Genomic DNA, 20,415 nt, shown 5'->3' with positions numbered 1-20,415 from the left:
CCCATTATACCAGCTGGGCCAGGAGCTACTATTTATTGTCTAGCATATTGTCACTATTAAATTTAAAAAGTACATCACCCACTCAGGAACTAACTATTGAATACAAGCAAGTAGATGTCAAACACTCATTATCAATATTCTGATAATGCAAACAAAAATATTTACCTTCAATCTTATCAGATTGTAGAAAGGTAGTGATGTTTGTTTATTATATTAGCTACCAAAGTAAATAATTTGTAGACAACACAAAACTACTTAAAAGCACATTGATCATGTTATATTAGTGACAATCTTCTTTTTATTAAGTTATTTGAGAAGTATTATAGAATTTGATGTACCTGAGGAACTTCTTGAGCACACTGGCAATAGTATAGACAGAATAATTGTCCACATTGACCAGTCGGCCTGTCTGGAGGAAATGTATAAGCTTCTTCATGGCACCCTGATGACCTGGTGCGCGGAACACGTCCCGTCGCAACGGCGCTTCTTTATTTAGCTTCAATATCAGCACCTGAACAACACCACACATTTTTTTAACCCATGAAAAAATTCACGACACTGACCACTTCATCCATACTATGAAAATTCGCAAACTGCAACGGCGATGTGACACTAGGACTACCTAATGTGCACCAATCAATCCAGGTAATCACGTCAGTAATGAACATAACAAAAATCTCAGGGCGTTGTCAAAGTATTCAAAGCACAGGTATACTAACAAGCAGGGGTCCAGGGATATCATCCTTGCAGACTTCATGTAGCGGAACACCGAACTTGACTTTTTCTAGTCTTCTCGGATACGGCAGAGAGTTGGGATGCCCGCAAGACGTAACCACATTGCTCAATGTAGCAGCTCGCCGATGCATCCTTCTAGCCCAATTACTCATTTTGCCTGTTTACAGGACGTCAGGCTTTGGGCGATATTATAAATCAAATATCAATGCTAGGTGCATTTTTCGCAGATGAGAATTGAACAATACTTATTATTGTAGGAATTAATATTATTTAAATTATTTCGGTAAACTCGGATCCTCGGGTCCCTCAGTCCTCCGTTCGTTCGTTTGCCTGCCGTCGTACCGCACGCACGCACAAACACAGACGATAAATAATAACTAGTGTTGCTCACTGCTTTACTGAAAAATAATCGTTATCGATTCAATAAGAATCGATTAAAAAAATCGAATGCCTTTGATTATCAATTGGGAAATAGTATCATATTATTTATTTATATTTTGTATTTTAATTCTTATAGCATTATTACTAGTCTTTAAAACCTTTTTAAGCTTTACTTTTCTTTGGGTAAGTTTTAAACATCTTGTGAGAGTTGCTTTCCTATCAAATCGAAGATTAATGTGTGTATAGCCTGTATAGGTGATTTTCGTTTGCTCCCTATCTCATAAAAACGTAATTTTCTTTAGCTTATATTTACACTTATAGCGACATACATATTCCAACCGCGACCGTTACATAGATAGACGGTTTAAATATTAAATGTATTTTCAGATTCAATTGCAGCATGTGGGTAACATGTATAAGTTATCATGTAGAAGTTATGCCAGTTCGAAGATTCATTATTTTCATACATTTATTGATTTCTAAAGGTGCTAGGAAACACAAAATAGTAATCGATATTGCTAGAATAAAGTATCTGAGGCAATTGTGATTATAATGCGTAAAGCTTTCGTTTTAGACTTTTTTTTTGATGGGATATCTTCAAATGAGTATTACCATCATGGGGGAAGTGGGAGGCAGTGCCAGACCATTACTGACTAAAAATCATCCTAACTGAGTTGGAGCTCGGTACCAATATGGCGATGTACCCTCGACCTCGGATTGTAGTTTTCTAATTATGATTCAATGTTACGATCTTCCGGATCTTAAACCGGTAAACGTATGTCCTCATACCATCCAAAAGCAAAACCCATATATCACAAGATAGTCATGGTGAGTAATAAGAGCAGTGTCCTCATGGAGTATAACTGTTTGACGCAATATCGCTAGATTGAATAAAAAAACGAACTTACATTTCAAAAAGATCTCGTCCAGGCATCTCTATTTAGCCCTGTGGAATAAGGTTATCTACACCTATGGAAGAAGTTTGAAAGCCCGATAAGTTATAAAGTATCTATCATACTAACCTATCTGCTTTACTAGAGTAGTTAATTTTGGCTCACTTAGCATAATTGTGTGCAATGTTTGCGAGGTAGTGTTAGTAAATATAGTGAATATATTATTAAGTCTCCTAACACGAAAGAGCAGCAAGCAATCTGACACAACCGGAAGGAAATCAGGCGCAAAACCAACAAGTCAATTTACATGCTTACGAGAAATGGGAGTGAAATACCGCCGATATTTCTATCTCAAGGTTGACAATGGTCATTTTAAATATTTTTAGGTAAAGCATTAACAAAGGCTTAGTCAAGTACCGAGTATAAAATAGAATAATAAATAATTACTTCAGTTCTTGTTTACATTGATTACCGATTTATTACGATTAATTATCAAGATATCGATATTAATACAGTTGAGCGGCATTTAAATTAATCTTAGGGGCTTCACTACTAAACCGTTCCGTTATACTCAAACTTCATAAAAATAAAGCTAGCAAGCAAAAATAAAGCTTTTATACAAGAAAAATGAGGCATAAAATTTTTAAATTTATTTAATTCTATCTTTCTCATTATTACATATTTAAATCAAATTATTCGTGATACAGTAAGCAAAATTATTCAAGACAAATGTTACAAGTCCAAAAATTAAGCGTTGGAATTATGGAGTTGTTCGCTTTCGTGTCGATTTTAAACAGTATCGATGATTTTTGTCAACTGGAAAATATCACTAGTATCATTTTATAAATAAAAAAAAGTACCCAAGTAGTGCCAACAGTTGCAGTTCATCGTAATCATATTCAACAAATTCAAAGGACAATCTTGCCCACTTCCTCTGACACGGATTCTGAATTCTGATCCTTTTCCAAGAATTCAGCTAATGTCTATCTTTGTTGGAGCTCTATTGCCCATATCCTTATCATCCCACCTTCAGCGCATTATCGCCGAATATCCTGTTTCGTGTTGAAGTCCCACATAACAATATTGAGGTAGGTTTTCGTGCGTGATATGTACTTAATTAATTATGCTCTCGTGTAGGTACTTCAGTCCTCAATCTGCTATTTTAAGAATGATAAAAATAATGAGGTATGTATCTTACGGCAGATACCAAAAAGTAATGATCATGACCATGATTAAAATTTTGAATAATTTACGTATAAAAATATATCGATATTTTGATAAATCGATATTTCGCACAAGTCTAGTACGAGCTACATGATGCTCTAGTCGGCAAAAATTGACAAGTTACCGGCTACCGTATCGTATCACGTTGTCGTTTCGAGGAAGGGACAACGCGGTTACGATCGTTGTTTTGAAAAACTTATAGAAGATAATAATTTTCATATAACTAAAATTCTTTAATTTGCGGCTTATGTGTTAGAAGAGTTCATACAATAAAAGAACTTACAGAATATTAGGTATTTAGATAAATATCTACTAAGTTGAAATTAAAATGGCTGATTTTGAAGACGACTGGATTGAAGAATCGCCGGCTGATTTTGCTCCGGCATATCAACCAAATGCAGCGGGAGCGGCTCCCCCAACTCGACAATATCGAGGCAGAACGTTCCGAGGAAGTAACCGAAACTCGAGTAATGATGCAAATTGGAGGGAACGTGGGAATACTAGCAACAGCAACAGCAGTGGCAGTGGTGATTATCGTCGCAACTACGATGGAGCAGGCGGACGGCGTGACTATCAACGAGACTCTGGCAATAAGAAGGTAATTTATGTTCCTTCTAATAAAGTGGGGCGTATCATAGGCAAAGGAGGAACCAAAATAAAAGATCTTCAATACGAATCAGACGCCCGAATCAAAGTAGGAGATTCCAATGGCAATGAAACTGATGTCACTCTTACCGGCACGGATGACGCTATATCCAAAGCTCAGCAAATGATAGAAAAACTTGTTGAAGACTTTAAACCTCATGAAAAGGAAGGTCATGATAACAAAGAAGATAGTGGAACACGTTCGAAAGAGTTTTTTAAATTAAACGAGAATGGAGATCAAGTGATTGACTGGGATAAGCTTAATGCTTATCATAATCAGGTGCAGCAAAGCCGTTACGAAAAATTACCCCCTATAATTAAAGATTTTTATAAAGAAGATCCTGCAGTAGCAGCTATGTCAGATGAAGAAGTAAAAAGATGGCGATTAGAAAATTTTGATATTCAAGTTAAAAGAACGTTTGATGACAAGCCTGGGTTGCGAAAAATTCCCAATCCAGTCCTTACTTTTGAACAAGCATTTCAACATTACCCTGATATCTTAACGGAGATATACAAGCAGGATTTTACAACACCATCACCAATACAAAGTCAAGCATGGCCCATTCTTCTGAGCGGTGAGGATATGATAGGTATTGCACAGACTGGTACAGGTAAAACATTGGCTTTCCTTTTGCCAGCCCTAATTCATATTGATGGTCAAACAGTGCCAAAAGAAGAGAGAGAAGGTCCTACGGTACTAATCCTGGCTCCCACCCGAGAGTTAGCCATACAAATTGATAAAGAAGTATCAAAGTACCAGTATAAAGGTATTAAGTCAGTATGTTTGTATGGAGGAGGAGATCGTAGAGAACAAATAAAAGTTGTGTCCAAAGGTGTGGACATAGTTATAGCAACCCCTGGTAGACTTAACGATTTAGTATTAGCTCGTCATTTAAATATTATTAATTTCTCATACATAGTGTTGGACGAAGCCGACCGCATGTTGGACATGGGTTTTGAACCACAGATAAGGAAATCATTATTTGATGTTAGACCTGATCGCCAAACAGTGATGACCTCGGCAACATGGCCACCAGGAGTACGGCGACTTGCCGAGTCATACATGAAAGATCCCATACAAGTGAATGTTGGATCTTTAGATCTTGCTGCTGTTCACACTGTAACGCAAAAAATTCTATTTGTTGAGGAAGACGACAAAGAACCCGCCTTGTTTGATTTCTTGAACAACATGGATCCAAATGATAAAGTTATCATATTTTGTGGTAAAAAAGCTACAGCAGTACACATTTCTACAGAACTATGCATTAAAGGCATAGATTGTCAATCATTGCATGGGGATAGAGATCAAACGGACCGAGAAGCAGCTTTGAATGATATGGTTGATGGCTCTGTAAATATTTTAGTAGCAACAGATGTAGCGTCGAGAGGGATAGATATAAAAGACCTCACGCATGTTATCAACTTGGACTTCCCACGCCATATTGAAGAATATGTGCACAGAGTCGGTAGAACCGGCCGGGCCGGGAAAACTGGAATATCCTTGACTTTTGTAACTAGACAAGACTGGGGAAGTGCCAAGGAACTTATTAAAATCCTCGAAGAAGCAAATCAAGAAGTTCCCGATGAGTTGCATCAAATGGCGTCAAGGTTTGAAGCCATGAAATTGCGTAGAGAAAAAGAGAAAGGTGAAGGTTCTGGTCGCGGCCGTGGAGGCAGAGGCGGAGGAGGTTCCTATGGCCGAGGCAGAAGAGACCGCTGGTAATAATTTTGTGCTCTCTCATATTCATCATGAGACATTTTGCTCAACATGACACCATAACGGTGTCATGTTGGGTATCATATTTATTTAGAATTTAAATTATAGATTTATTTATTGTGTGATTCCAAAGGAGTCAAGTTAGAAGAACATAACTAAGGTGTACTTCTTATTCTGTTTTTGTTTATTTTTCAGTAGAAATATGTCTGCTTATGATCTCCATTAATTATAATTATGTTATCTATATTTTGTAAGAGGTACAGCTGAGTCTGGCCTTTGTATCAGTATTATATCATTAGTTTAATCATAATTATATGTGTGGACAAGAAGCATCCTGCCCCTGAATTGGTTAAAAGATATTTTAAGTGCTACATTTTGCTTATACTTTGTGCTAATATGTGAGGAATGTGAGCATTCATTGTCTTGTACAAAGTATAAGACAAGAAATATTAGGTTTACCTAATTTAAGAAACTTCATGAAAGTATATGTGTCTAGAATTAAGTTTTAAGACCCTAAGCTGTGATAGAAAGTGAATATATTTATCTCACGGTCTATGTAATCGTAGTTTGTAGTACTTTGTTACTTATTAGTGTTGACTCTAGTTAGGAGTGACATAGGTGATTTGATGTTCGACGTGTAACCAGACTTACGAGTAAATGTAAGGTAACGGTACGAAGTGTATCGTTAGTATCTGTGTTTTGCCATTTCTTATTAAAACTTTTTTGTGATCAATGTTTGTTTTATTCAGGCAATACCTACATGGTTTTAGTATAGGGTAGATACTATGCCCATGACTTGAGTATAGGTGTTGAATAAATATTATAAGCTGACAGCTTGTAGTACCTACTACTATTACTCAACCACCACCCCACGTTTAGCGAGCCTACGAATGTCGCGCTGCTACATGATATTCGTAGCGTTCTCATTGTAGGTATGTCGATATAGGTATGAGCCCCTTGCGTGGCTTGAAACTAGTCGAGTTCCTCGTCAAACAAATGAGTAAACCGATACCCATAAAATATAATTTAGTGTTTCATAAAAGCTATAATACAAAAATGTGTTATTAAAGTTCAACCGATAGGTACTGTTTTTGTAAGCCACACTGTACTTACTGTTAAATGTTCAGGCTTAATATTAGAAAATTGTATAAATAAGTAACTTAATTAATGAATAAAAGTATATTTCAGATAGTATGCATATATTTCGAGTTCACAATATTTAGACACAAAATCGTCAAGCACAAAGATCGGTAATCTAGGATAAATTTCATAATTTTATTCACTACAGCGGAGTCGATTTTGTTCGTTTCGAACGTAACACTTAAAATATTAAATATAAGTTTCTTAATATACCTACAAGTGCTTCGTTAACGATTCGTGCTTTAACAACCAGAGAACATGATTTTATAATATATGGATATTCTCGACGCTCGAGTCCCGGCAACAGACCTGAATCGAATTTACTGTTGACTGACACAACAGGGCAAATAAATAATATTAGCAAGATATTACTATAGGACTATACATCAACTTAGTATACGCAAATATCATGTCTTGATGAACATTACACGAGGCAATGTGTAATATTGACCGACGCGTCTTTAAACAATTTCTAACCGCTTCATTTCTTTGTACAGTTCCGAACCCATTTTTGCTGGAGAACGAGAGACGATAACGTTAGCCTTTTCTAAAGCCTTGATTTTGTCCAGGGCTCCTCCTTTTCCGCCTGAAATGATGGCACCGGCGTGACCCATCCGCCTGCCGGGTGGGGCTGTCACTCCTGCGATGAAAGCTACCACTGGTTTTGCTTTCCGACCCTGAAATTAAATGAAATAAATATTATTATTAAAGATAGGTACTAGGTAATGTTTATGAAAATATTATAATTAACACCTTGTATATCGGGATTGGAAACACACTATGTTTTCTATTATGTCTCGTATACCGACAGACAAGAGGTTCATATTAACTAGTAGCGCAGTAGCTACGTGTAAATTGAAAATGATAACGCTGCAATACTTATAGGAATGCAGCTAGGTCAAATTTCAATAGGTATAAATGGGTGTAATTGTTACAAAATTATCCTCCAATAACTTGTTGATTTCAACATCATGTTAGGTAATTTATAGATGCTTAGTTTGTATGTATGTTATTTCACAAGACCATTTCATGTTTGTATGTACATACCTAAATAACTGTACATTCAGTAGACTACAACGTACAATAACATTGTATAAGATTTATTAAACTATAGATAAGCTTTCCTAAAGATGCCATGCCAGAATGAAATCATTTATTCGGAATTACTGGTTCGATTTGAATAATTATTTATGTGTTCGATACCTGGACTATTTATCAAGGAAGGCTATTTGCTATAAAAGATCATTCTACGATCAAAAGGGGCCGGGCAGTAGGTAAATGAAAACACGCAGGAGTAGCTGGTTCGGTAATTACATATCATGTTGTAAGTTTATTACTTTGATTTAACACTTTAACTTTAGACTATTTTGTATTAAATACCTTTACAAAACATTACTTTACATCATTTTATGAATCATCATCATCCTTTACTATGTTATTAAAACTGTTTCGCTTCAACTTGATTAGGTACTTAAATAAAGCACTAGGCAGTATGCTAAAGGTTTCACCAGAAGTCTATTGGTATAAGGACTTGGTCCACACAAAATATACCATAATATTATATCATTAACATGTCAACACTAAATTTAATAAATAACATACGTATAAATATAATACATATGTTCGTTTCATGCAAATACATGACGTAATTATACGTCATGGTGGTCGTGACTCGATAAAAACAGTGCAAATAATACCTGCTTACAAGAGGCTGTACAAAAATATCATTTACTGTGATATGATAAGCTTTACTTCAACGCGATAACGTTGCCAATGTATGCAGTATTAATTCAATCATGTTTTTATGTAGACAATAGACAATTTTTTAAGGCGAGAAAATCATCCAATGACTTCTCTTGCCAAGGCGACGCGAGAGGGAGTTTCAGACTCTTACTGACTAAAAACCACCCCGTTCCTACTCCAGCTTGTCGAGCCGGAGCCCCGGTAAAGTAGGTAGTCCGCAGCTCCGGATAGACTACTAGCCTGTGTCCACTATTTTACAATGAAATTACAACCGCCTACTTTCGTAATTAAGTCGTAAATCTTATGAAGAAAGATAAATTAGGTAATTTGATATGCTACCTCTACAATACAAGATTTCCATAGAATGACGTCACTTAAATATAATGAAAAGCTACTAAACTTGAGTTGCATTTGCATATTTACATCAGTAGACAACAAAAATGCCTAAGTAAAGACAGTATAAAGGAGATCATTCTTTTTCCGAAATGTTTTCGATGTCGAATTTTTTTTCTGTTTCGTAGGTATCTTTTATTTGATAATACAATACTTCCTCCCGTCTTGGGGGAAGCAGGAAGGATTGCCAGACCGTTCCCGACTAAAATACAATTCCTGCACCGTGCCGGGACCGAGCCGTAACGACCTTCTTTGTAATTTTTATTTATAATCGACCTTTGTGTCCATATGTTATTCAGAAATAACAAAATGGTGCAAGAATGACGAAATAAAATTAATAAAAAACAAAAAATACTCACAGTGTTGTTTTGAATGAGGAATTCAGATGCCAGCTCCTCAGCATTACCACCAATTTCTCCGATAAGCACTATACCCTTTGTTTCGGGGTCTTTCAAGAAGAGATCGAGGCAGTCGATGAAGTTGGTGCCGTTGAACGGATCTCCTCCAATACCGATGCACAGTGTCTGGCCCAAACCTGTCTGGAACATTATAATGCTTGTATCAATATCTAGCTATTTCTTATTGGCTAACCAAAATACCAGTAATAGGGATGATGACAGAGTATGAAAATTAAAAATCTATCTAGACACACGGCAGTGTGTCCGCCAAGTTCGAGCAAAAAAACCGACACACCGGCCGTGGGTTATATTACACGAACCATTTCGGGCCAAGTTCGACCCACCTATAACTCAAAATCTATTTTATCTACGCATATGAAATTTCTAGTATCTGTCGAGATCTACTTACTTATCTAAAATACAAAATTTCATTAATGTACCTATTGTAGGTCTTGAGATATTGACGTCAGAAAATCGCTATTTTTACTATACATTCACTGACTGACAGACTGACTCACTCACTCATCAAAAACCTAGACCACTTCCAATGGTCGTATTGACTTGAAATTTGGCATGGAGGTAGGTCTTTAGGTCAAGGTAAAGGAAAAAATCTGAAAATGGCCAAGTGTGAGTCGGTTTTAAAAATAATGAAGGTGTAAATTCAAACCCCTAAGGAATTAAAACAAAAAATTTATCTATATCTTCCAATGGTCGTACCAACCTAAAATTCGTTACGAAAGTTTGTATTTAGTCAAAGTAAAGTAAAATAAGAAAAAAAGAAAATAAACCTTACAAAAATAAATGAAATCCCACCCAAAACATAAATGTGAAAGGCTGCCAAGTTCGATTAAAATTATATACTTGACTCAAGTATATAATTTTCTATTAAAACTTGCCAAGTTATATCATTTTTAACTGAGGTCTGTGTATGGAACTTGGTACTTATTTAGATCTCACTTCTTTTATAGGCGAAGCATTCCAATATTATCGAACTTTGCAGCCTTTCACATTTATGTTTTGGGTGGGATTTATAATTCAGTTAGGTAATTAAAAAAACACTGAGACACATATTTTTTTTGTACTATAAGATAATAATACTTAGATAAAACGAATCAAAGTTTAGGAAGGAAGTCATTTCTACGTATAAATTGTACCTATAAGTGACGTCACGCGACATTTCAAATCAATATAATATAATCGAAAGTATTTGTTTCCGTAAGAAAAAAAAAATACGTGTCTAATATTTGATAATAATCTACAAGACAGACATTAAAATAAGAATTAGTGGGCTGGGGATCTTCTGGTTTACACAAGGTCCCGGACGGACAGTAGGAGCGGAACTACGTATAAATTGTACCTATAAGCCGCGACATTTCAAATCAATTTTATTTGTTTCCGTAAGAAAAAAAAATACGTCTAATATTTGAGAATAATCCTATTAACAGACAGTGTCATAAGGTCCCGGACACAGTAGGGCGGAACTGCGCCGGTTTTTAATCGTACCTATTAAAAAGTGGGGGCGGGCGGTTGTATGCGGTTTATGTTTAAATTAAGTGCAGTCAGAACCTCATACAAGTAAAAACTTCAAAAATATTTCGTTTGACTTACAAAAGTATGTTATGGTTTAATTGAAACAAATGATTTGACTTTGACAATAATCAAATAATTTTGTTGTCTTGAATATATGAATTTCAAGGCTGAACAATAACTCAAAAAGTATTCAAATGAGCATGGAAATACGTTATAAGATGTTAAAGTAATGTGTCAAGTTACTGAAGGCTGTGTGTAAAATAAAATATACAATTATCTGTTTGGTTGCCAACAAGTCTACCTACCCCTTTCTATGTTCATTATTACATTTTCAACTTTATTGTTCAAGCATAAAGTAAAAATTACAGATTGGAGGTTGGAGTCACTTCTGCTATTATTAAACCATAAGATAGCATACTCACCACAGTGGTTTGGTGGACAGCCTCATAGGTGAGGGTGCCGGAACGGGAGACCACACCAATGCACCCAGGTTTGTGGATGGAAGCTGGCATGATACCAATCTTGCACCCTGAGGGTGGAGAAATGATACCTGGGCAGTTAGGGCCCAACAGACGGGACTTGCTCTGACGCAGCAAAGCATGCTTCACACGAACCATGTCCTGGAATATTCAAAACAAAAAACTTGCACTGAATGCTTTATAAACTTAATTAAAATTATAAATATATTAAAACTGGCTGGTTTGGTGAACGTTATAGTTGGGCCATTACAAACATGCAAAGTGTCACGTCAAAAGAATGTGAGGATTGTGCTATCTTCAATCTTATTTGCACATTTACTATTTAGGGTTTGTGATTTTATCAAGTGCTATACTTTAATTTCATTAACTATTAATATTTTATTAACGATCTAGAACAACCAATAATTAATTAGTGCTGAACTTGTTATAGTAGCTATTTTCTAAAAGATTTCAGAACTTTAAAACACTATACAATGAGAAAAAGTAGGCTGCGCAACGTCGCCACATCTGCGCACGCAGCTCATGATGAAGAGTCCCACTGCGACTCGAAACTAGTAGAGCTTTTTTCCATTAATTTACAGGAGTAAATTGTGATTTTTAGCTAATTTAGTATGTTTCACAATATTCATTATAAAAATATATGAAAAAGTACTTACATGCTGAGGGATACCTTCTGTAATGCAGACAATGAGTGGCACTTCAGCCTCGATGGCTTCAAGAATAGCGGCCGCAGCTCCTGCGGGGGGCACGTAAATGGAGGTAGCAGTAGCGTTGGTGGCTTTCATTGCGTCTTTCACTGTGGCAAATACAGGCTTTCCGAGGTGATCTTTGCCTGCCTTCTTAGGGGACACTCCTCCCACAATATTAGTGCCATAGTCCATAGCCTGCTGAGCATGGAATGTGCCCTGCTTTCCTGTGAATCCTTGAATAATGACTTTTGTGTCTTTGTTGAGGCCAAGGTTCAAATTGGTGCAGGCATAATCATTTGATGCATATCTGACACAAGCCAGTTTGACTGCATCTAGAACAAAAATTAATAAAATTAGGTACAGGAACACAAGGTTTTTAAAATATTCTTATAATGCACATTTTTACAACATTGACTTTCTTCTTCCTTCTCAATCGTACACTCTTGACAGAGTGGTTGTGGTTGCTTCAATGATACTAGGAGGTTACATTGTCAGTATTCTTGGCATCAATTGCCTTTCTGGCAATGGTTTTCCATTTCAGGCGGTTCATTGACATATGACCATATTATTTTGTAGCCTGTTGTTGCTAGGTATATATTTGATTAAACACATTAACAGATACAGCAGAGTTTATATGTGTGTGTTATTGTGTATAATATTGTGTGTGTTAGTAATATAGCTAATTAAATAAATTTCTTATGAATACTAGTAAAATATCAGCCCTCTGCATCCCTTATCTGTATACAATTAAGTGTGCTTTTGTTATTACTCCATCTGTACAATTTCTTCAAAATATTTAGTCATAATAGCTTAATTATTTTATTGTAAAGATTTAATTTGGTATTTGCAAAAAGCAATAAAAAACAAATTGGAAAAGCAGCAATATACCATTTACATAATGTGGGCGGGGCTAGGAAAGTTTTTGGACAATGGTGATAATCAGCACTATCTCTGAAATTATATTATACTAACTTGAAAGTATCAAGCAAGATAGAATAAGTATCTTACAATAAATCTTTATTTATTTTTATCTTCAGTCTACTCTACAGAATTAAATAAAATTTTGTAGAAGATTGAAATTTAGAATGAAATTTATATGTTTAATGTTTATTCCATATAGCATAGCATATGCATGATAATAATGATTTATTTAATTATAATTTGTGTTGCATGTCATGACACACCCATTTCAGGCTAATAAGATTCTTAAAGTTAAAGTTGAGAATATAATGTTTCGGAAATAAAACCAAATGCTAGACCAATAAACAAACAGACAATAGGCTCGCAATCTACTCAACATTGTGGGTCAATGAATGACCAAAGGTCAAATGTATTGACCCTTTGTTATATTGTCTGAAACTGATGCAGTTGTCTAAAGAAACAATATACATATATATACATTTACTTTATCGAGAATTTAACATTTATATAACAACAAGACATTTGCCCAAATTATCACAGGCCGCGACATTGATAGTATTTTTAGATGAAGGTCTTGGTTATAGGCATACTGGGTTTAATGACTACGGCATTGAAAGCTCAACGATTGGCCCAATAAAATGATCAGTACTTCTAACATTCTCATATCTAGTTTCTACTGAACATTTCTATACAGTGCCCAACCAAATTACAAGGTTAAAATAGTCAAAAATTAATGTGACGTAGGGAACTTTCATTAATCATGATGTCGATGTTGAGTGAAATCATATGATAAATATAACAAAGTTTCTAACCTTTAAACCGGGATAAATTCCTGATGGGAACAGCCATTTTATACCGAAAAATAGGAATATAAAAAGGGGAAAGAAGTTCAAAATTAAAAATTTATCTAGTAAGAATGACACTGACAGGAGAGTGGCTGGCTCTCCGATAAATTTTACCCATTACGTAACTGACAATGACATATCATTTGATGTGTTGCAAGCAATAAAAAAGTCAATGGTAGATGACTGACCAACTTCTGCTCTATAATCGACTAAAAATAATGACAAAATCTATTTTTACGCATGGTAACAATGGTCAGGTCATTTCAGTGTGTTATGACGTGTAATTTGCTTTTTGTTTTGTGCGAGTTTACAATAAAAGTAAAACCAAAATCGTTTTTAATTTAATTGCCATTTGATTTAAATCAGTGTAAATAGGCGTACACTACATTCTGAATTAATGTGATCTTTATGTGGACACGGTGAACAGAATTTTATTCTAAGATAACAAAGTTCCGGCTTATAATTTATTGTATTTTTTAATCATTTTTACTGAATATCACTTAAAATGTGTGGTTCCGATAAGAAACTTGGAGAAATTAGAGCACTTATATTAGTAGGAGGCTATGGGACACGGTTAAGACCTCTGACATTGAGTAGACCAAAGCCCCTTGTTGAGTTTGCTAATAAACCGATTCTACTTCATCAAATCGAGGCTTTGGTTGAAGCAGGAGTGACACAGGTACACGTAGTAACTCACTAATTATGTATTTTTGTTCCATCTTCTTGAACTGACTTAAGTTATTGACTTGAGTGTAACATAGATCTTCAAATTGGTATTTTAATCAGGAGATTTCTAACAATCTCATTCATATTGTATAATGAAAAAAAAATAAAGCACCAAATTAGTCTCACTAAAGTACTAGGTGAACTGCATGAATATTGAACTACATATTTTTAATGACATCAATTTTTTTAGGTGATATTGGCCGTGTCATATAGGGCAGAAGATATGGAAAAAGAGTTGACAGAACAAGTTTCTAAGCTTGGTGTTTCTCTCACATTCTCCCACGAAACTGAACCATTGGGCACCGCTGGGCCTCTTGCATTAGCCCGGGAACTACTGAGTGCAAGTCCTGAGCCTTTCTTTGTGTTGAATTCTGATGTGATATGTGACTTCCCATTCAAAGAACTTGCCAAGTTCCACAGAAGCCATGGAAAGGTATTTATTTATTAGTTAATTTAATGCATTCTCTGAGCCAACAACAGTGAGTCATGAGTTAGTTAATGAAATTCCCAGTAGTGTTTTTTATTAATAATATAAAAATATTTAAAAGAAGGAAATTATACAAGTTTTCCTCAACATACACTTGCTGTTTTTTAAACATACTGAACTCACAGTTGGCAACTTAAATTTATATTCAATAGAAAACATTATCTTATGACAATATTATACGGCATAATCTAAACTTTCTACGGACGTTCATTACACATAATTAAAATCCTGTGTAAGTTATTTCTATATTATTCCAACAATTTTGTACCAGGTAAATGTAAATTGATAAATGTATGAACAATATTACATTTTCCTAGATACTTATCCACATTAATATTGTGAAGTGTTACTTATCTTGTCTGTAGAAGTATATTAATGTATAGACAACAGCTCGCGTTATGTGATAACAAACTATTAACACTAGCTTGTTTGCTTTTGTACTGTAGTAAATTGTTGATGAATGACCCTGATATAACTGCAATTTTATCCAGTTATTCATAATATAGAACACAATATTATTATGTGAAATGGGTTTCATTTTACTATATTATACTGGTTTTTAAACTTATCATTATACTGGTTTTTCCGTAAAGGAATAACCTTGTAAACTGTACTGGTTAAATGTACTGTACATTCATTAATCATGAATTATCAATATTCGCAATAATAATACACAGAACTAATTTCTATTTTGAGTCATAATTTTTACATGCAATGTTTAGTTGCATTAATTTTTTCTGGTAATTTACTAATCTTTAAAATGTTATCTTCCATTGTAGGAGGGCACTATAGTAGTAACAAAAGTGGAAGAACCATCAAAGTATGGAGTTGTTGTTTACAAAGAAGATGGCCAGATTGAAAGTTTTGTTGAAAAACCACAAGAGTTTATTTCAAATAAGATCAATGCTGGTGAGTTTGTAATTGATAATGAACCTAGAGATTAAATATTTATTTAATTCCATTTATTTAAATTCCATGTGGAATATAATGTAAGGTTTCCAGATATAATGACAAATGGTTTTTTTTTCAGGAATGTACATTTTGAACCCTTCGGTATTAAGTAGAATAGAATTGAGACCGATGTCTATTGAAAAGGAAGTGTTTCCCTTCATGGCAACTGATGGGCAGCTGTTTGCCATGGAATTGCAAGGTTTCTGGATGGATGTAGGACAACCCAAAGACTTTTTAACAGGTATGGTAGAGCTTGTTTGACTCTATTTCTTTAATATTTGGCCTTTGCTTGATGAAAAACATCAAGCAAAATCCATGTCAAATCAATTCTAAAATACCAACTAATTTTTATACTATTGATAAAATTCAGTATTCAGTATTATACACAGAGTTTGTTAATTTTCGTTTTAGCATTGGAATATTTCACGAGTTTTAAACCAATTACAATAAAAAATATTCAGACCAATAAGTGTAAGCAATAAAATGCAATTGAATGATATTTTTTTTATTGAAGTTTAGTATTTAACCTTCATTCTCAAGTTGTATGACTAATTCTTTTTTGAATATTTGCATACAAAAGGAATAAGTAAAATCGTTGAGCTGGCCAAGAGTGATGTGCTGTTCTAGACGTGAATTCTATTTATTTTGTAGATTAATTTTAACACAAGTGCACGCCAATTATCTATGAAGGGTAGGAAAACCTAAAACCTAACCACGACACGTCACAAGTGAATCTATCTTAATATTTATACTGTTTGAATCTATTGTATTTTAGGAATGTGCTTGTACCTCACGAGCTTGCGGCAAAAGAACTCGAATAAGTTATATGACGGCCCTGGAGTGGTCGGCAACGTCCTCATAGATCCTACAGCCACCATCGGGAAGGGCTGCAGGATAGGACCCAATGTCACCATCGGACCAGACGTTGTTATTGAAGACGGTAAGAATATATGTTGTTGACTTTTTATAAAATGGATAAAGGCAATAATCTATCAATCAACATATATGTAAAAATCAATTGCTGTTCGTTAGTCACGCTCACTCGCACACACACAAAACTCGAAAAGGGCTGGACCGATTTGGCTAATTTTGGTCTTGAATTATTTGTAGAAGCCCAGGAAAGGTTTAAAAGGTGAAAGAAATTTTAAGGCGGTGCACAGTGTGCCGAATAACTTAACAACAGATTAATAGCATATAATATTTTTTGAGTTGTAATAATTTTCGCTTTGTATAATTAATTAACTGTTACTATTTGATAATCTAGGAAGACTCATTTTGAAACAAATTAAAAGCGTTTAGCACCCAATTATAAAGATAAGAGAGAATGTTTTTATTGCATCCGTGATAATTATATACGAGAATTGTATAACTACTTTAACTTGTAAAAGTACAATTATCGTGTTTATGTATATTGCAGTATGAATTCCACGTAAACGCATGTCATTGGTTGACTTAGTGGGTATGGTTGTGTACTCAAGTGGAATAACAAGTATAGCGATAATAATTTATTAATTCAAAAACATAAAATTAGTCCACATAAATGTATATTAAAATAGTATTTGATGGTAAAGTTAATTCAAGGAGAATAAATAAGGGGAGAATGTTTTGCTCGTGATAATGAAATAGATACTGTGAATAATAGTATAGGCTGGTAGCACCTGTACCGTTTCCAGAAAATGAATACAGATTCGAAAATCAGATTGCTCTTCTTTTATACAAAACGTTTATAAAACATACTAATAGTTATTATAAAGCTAAAATATTTGCTACATTTGTACCTACCTGTTATTGTAGTAATAGTAAATAGTTTTAGCAGAACGGAAGTGATTTCGTAATATTTACTCTAACAATACTCATTGTATGCTTTGCTGTAGGTACTCCGTTTATGTGTGTGATAGTGTGTAGTATTTATAGTGTTACAGTTTGAACCGTAACACTATAAAACCGTAATATGAATTATTTTTGAATTTTTATTGCAAAATAAATGTTCGAATATCAGCACTACTTTTTTCTTAAACACGACGTATGTCTAAAATAAGTGTAGTATAAGTAACTTGGCGTAGAATCAACTGCAACATTGCTCACACATTAAAATTCATGTTTCTCGTCCAGGCGCTTGCATCAAACGCAGCACGATACTTCGCGGTGCATGCGTCCGTCAACACGCCTGGCTTGACGGCTGCATCGTGGGCTGGCGCTCGGTTGTGGGTCGTTGGGTGCGAATGGAAAACTGCACGGTCCTCGGCGAAGATGTCATAGTGAAAGATGAGTTGTACGTGAACGGAGGGCAAGTGTTGCCACACAAATCCATCGCCCTCTCCGTACCAGAGCCACAAATCATCATGTAAAAGACTGAGTGGTAATATGCATAGTAGAAGCTAGTTTTTTATTATTATAGTACATTTTCCTGCTGGATTTGGCAGCCTGAAGAAATTAACTATTTTTATTTTAATGTATGTGACAGAACGGTTTGCTTTGTCGCATACCTAATCGGATTTTACGCGCTCTGATACTAAGTATCCGGCTCCGGTAAATTTGTATTGGTACGTGTGTTCGATAAGAAGGCCTTTGCGTCCATCCGGATGCCCAGCAATAACACTGCGTCATATTGTTTGCGTGAATAAGTGAACCACTTAGATATATGATTATCATAGATAGTTGTTCCTTAAAGATATTGTAACAATTTTATTTTCCTTATAAGTATTTATTATTCAAACGTCTATCTATATCCAATTGAAAAATACCAATTTAGTGACATTAGTCACTTGTAAAATTGATAATTAATCTAACCGTCTTTGTAATATTTATACTAATCGGTTATATTGATCTAAATTATAAATATGATTACATCCGTATGATAACAATTAATTAATAGTTAATTTTATGTAAAGACCTGTATACCTATTTGTTATAATGTATTAATTATATTGATATATATTTCGTATTACCTACGATTTAACAAACGAATGGAATCGAAATGTTGTTATTTTTATGTTCAGAAGATTTATTTTTTCTAATTATAAAATTTGTTTTTACTCTACGTAATTCTTCATGGAAACATTCCACATCTTTTCATGATTTCCTTTTTTTATTTGATTCTTTAACAAAGCTATATTTACGAATCCCTATGATTCCGAATTTTGATGAGAATGTACAATGTGTATCAGATTAATATTTGAGTAAAAGCTGTATATAATTGAAAGCTTTGCAATCTGTACATATATATAGATGTAGCGGCACCTACACTCGCTACCAAATAATATAATAAGCATTATTAGTAAATGAAAATAATGACTTATAACTATAACAGCGTACAATGTGGAAATGTACTGCCATTTTTACACCAAATCCTTTAGGATAAGATTTTATCGCCAGTGTAAACAATTTTTGAGTATAGAATATAAAACTCTTAATACCTGTATAACATAAATTATAAAAATAAGGCAATACAAAAATGTTAATTAAAATAGTTGTGGTGTTTTATTTACTTTACAGTCTTTTGAGTGGGTACATTAAATACCAGCTACATAATTCCGTAGCGGTTTCACTAAATATCTCTGCTCTTATTGATGGCTGCTTGATATTTTATTGTCTTCCTTGATAAAAATGGACTATCCAACACAAAAATAGTTATTTAAATTGCAATAGTAGTTCCTGAGATAAGCGCGTTCAAGCAAAGAAGTATAAATTAAGAACAACCGAGGAGTTATATTTGTTCTATACGAGTAAGTAGCAGAATGTATACGTAGTTATTCATACTAGTGACACAATGATGCTCCTACTGCTACCCATCATCAGGCACTGGTAATCACTCGGTAAGATCCTTATTCGCGGATCGATGTAATGGTATATCATGGTGCGTCCTGCTGAGGTGAAATAGACTGGGGACAGTTAGATGATAATGTCTTACAAGATATGTATTTAGTGGACTGTTGTGTAATTGTAATCGAAAACACCTTTATTTATTAGTGGACGGAAGCGGGCATAAGATGTCATGCGTCCGCTTAATTTGGTTTTAGTGTATCTCTGTCCACCCTTAGGAAAGAAAAGACGTGGTGCTAGATATGCCACACATTAACTTGTCAATTTTGTAGCCCCTTATTTTTTACGAACTTTGATAGAATTAGAATGAGCGAGACGGTAATTTTTCTGCAAAAGAACCATATAAATAATCAAAAATAACAAAACATAATTCAGATATTTAAAAATTAATCGACTAAACCCAACTCTACGTTTTTGTAGTATGGCAAGTTCGTAATAATCTATGGGTCTCTTACTCTTACCCATTGCTTATCTTAAGCTGTTACCAGAGGTTCTTATTTGGTTGGACCCGATCACGAGTAAATTGGAACGTGAGTAGAATAGTTGGTCCGACATAATTATTCATCAAACAAATAAAAAGAAAATATTATCAATACTGGTCGGCCACGGTCAGCTCGCCGACGCCAACAAACTGTCGTTACAGGCACCCGACGGCAGGATCAGGGCCGGATAAAACCGTAGATTATTAAATTTCTG

The 20,415-nt window shown here is 34.6% G+C and overlaps 3 protein-coding genes across 5 annotated transcripts in view; 2 read left to right on the top strand and 1 right to left on the bottom strand.

The window, feature by feature from the left end:
• LOC118281705 (succinate--CoA ligase [ADP/GDP-forming] subunit alpha, mitochondrial) overlaps nt 1-13,869 on the bottom strand; it is a 16,957-nt gene extending 3,088 nt beyond the window's left edge. The window contains exons 1-5 of one of the 3 annotated variants that reach the window (XM_035602376.2): nt 13,701-13,869; nt 11,935-12,299; nt 11,222-11,419; nt 9,231-9,410; nt 6,778-7,412 (exon numbers count right to left, since the gene is read on the bottom strand). In XM_035602376.2, the coding sequence (XP_035458269.1) occupies nt 7,197-7,412; nt 9,231-9,410; nt 11,222-11,419; nt 11,935-12,299; nt 13,701-13,737 (996 nt within the window). In that variant the 5' untranslated portion in view covers nt 13,738-13,869 and the 3' untranslated portion in view covers nt 6,778-7,196. Of the gene's footprint in view, nt 1-6,777; nt 7,413-9,230; nt 9,411-11,221; nt 11,420-11,934; nt 12,300-13,700 lie in introns of those variants that run through there. The other 2 variants (XM_050700287.1, XM_050700288.1) reach the window with 2 other exon arrangements.
• Nucleotides 3,339-6,328, top strand: LOC118281703 (probable ATP-dependent RNA helicase DDX43). The gene has a single exon (XM_035602374.2). It carries the CDS (start codon nt 3,562-3,564, stop codon nt 5,599-5,601), a length of 2,040 nt encoding a protein of 679 aa, XP_035458267.2. The 5' UTR covers nt 3,339-3,561; the 3' UTR covers nt 5,602-6,328.
• A 117-nt stretch (nt 13,870-13,986) lies between the features above and the next one.
• Nucleotides 13,987-19,366, top strand: LOC118281704 (mannose-1-phosphate guanyltransferase beta). The gene is made up of 6 exons (XM_035602375.2): nt 13,987-14,412; nt 14,650-14,892; nt 15,726-15,855; nt 15,977-16,138; nt 16,673-16,837; nt 18,010-19,366. The coding sequence occupies exons 1-6, from the start codon at nt 14,239-14,241 to the stop codon at nt 18,243-18,245; spliced, it is 1,110 nt and encodes a 369-aa protein (XP_035458268.2). The 5' UTR covers nt 13,987-14,238; the 3' UTR covers nt 18,246-19,366.
• The last annotated feature ends 1,049 nt before the right edge of the window (nt 19,367-20,415 follow it).

The sequence above is a fragment of the Spodoptera frugiperda genome, chromosome 18 (assembly GCF_023101765.2).
Source record: "Spodoptera frugiperda isolate SF20-4 chromosome 18, AGI-APGP_CSIRO_Sfru_2.0, whole genome shotgun sequence".
NCBI classification, from domain to species: Eukaryota; Metazoa; Arthropoda; class Insecta; order Lepidoptera; family Noctuidae; genus Spodoptera; species Spodoptera frugiperda.
This window is presented reverse-complemented; position numbering and strand designations above follow the sequence as displayed.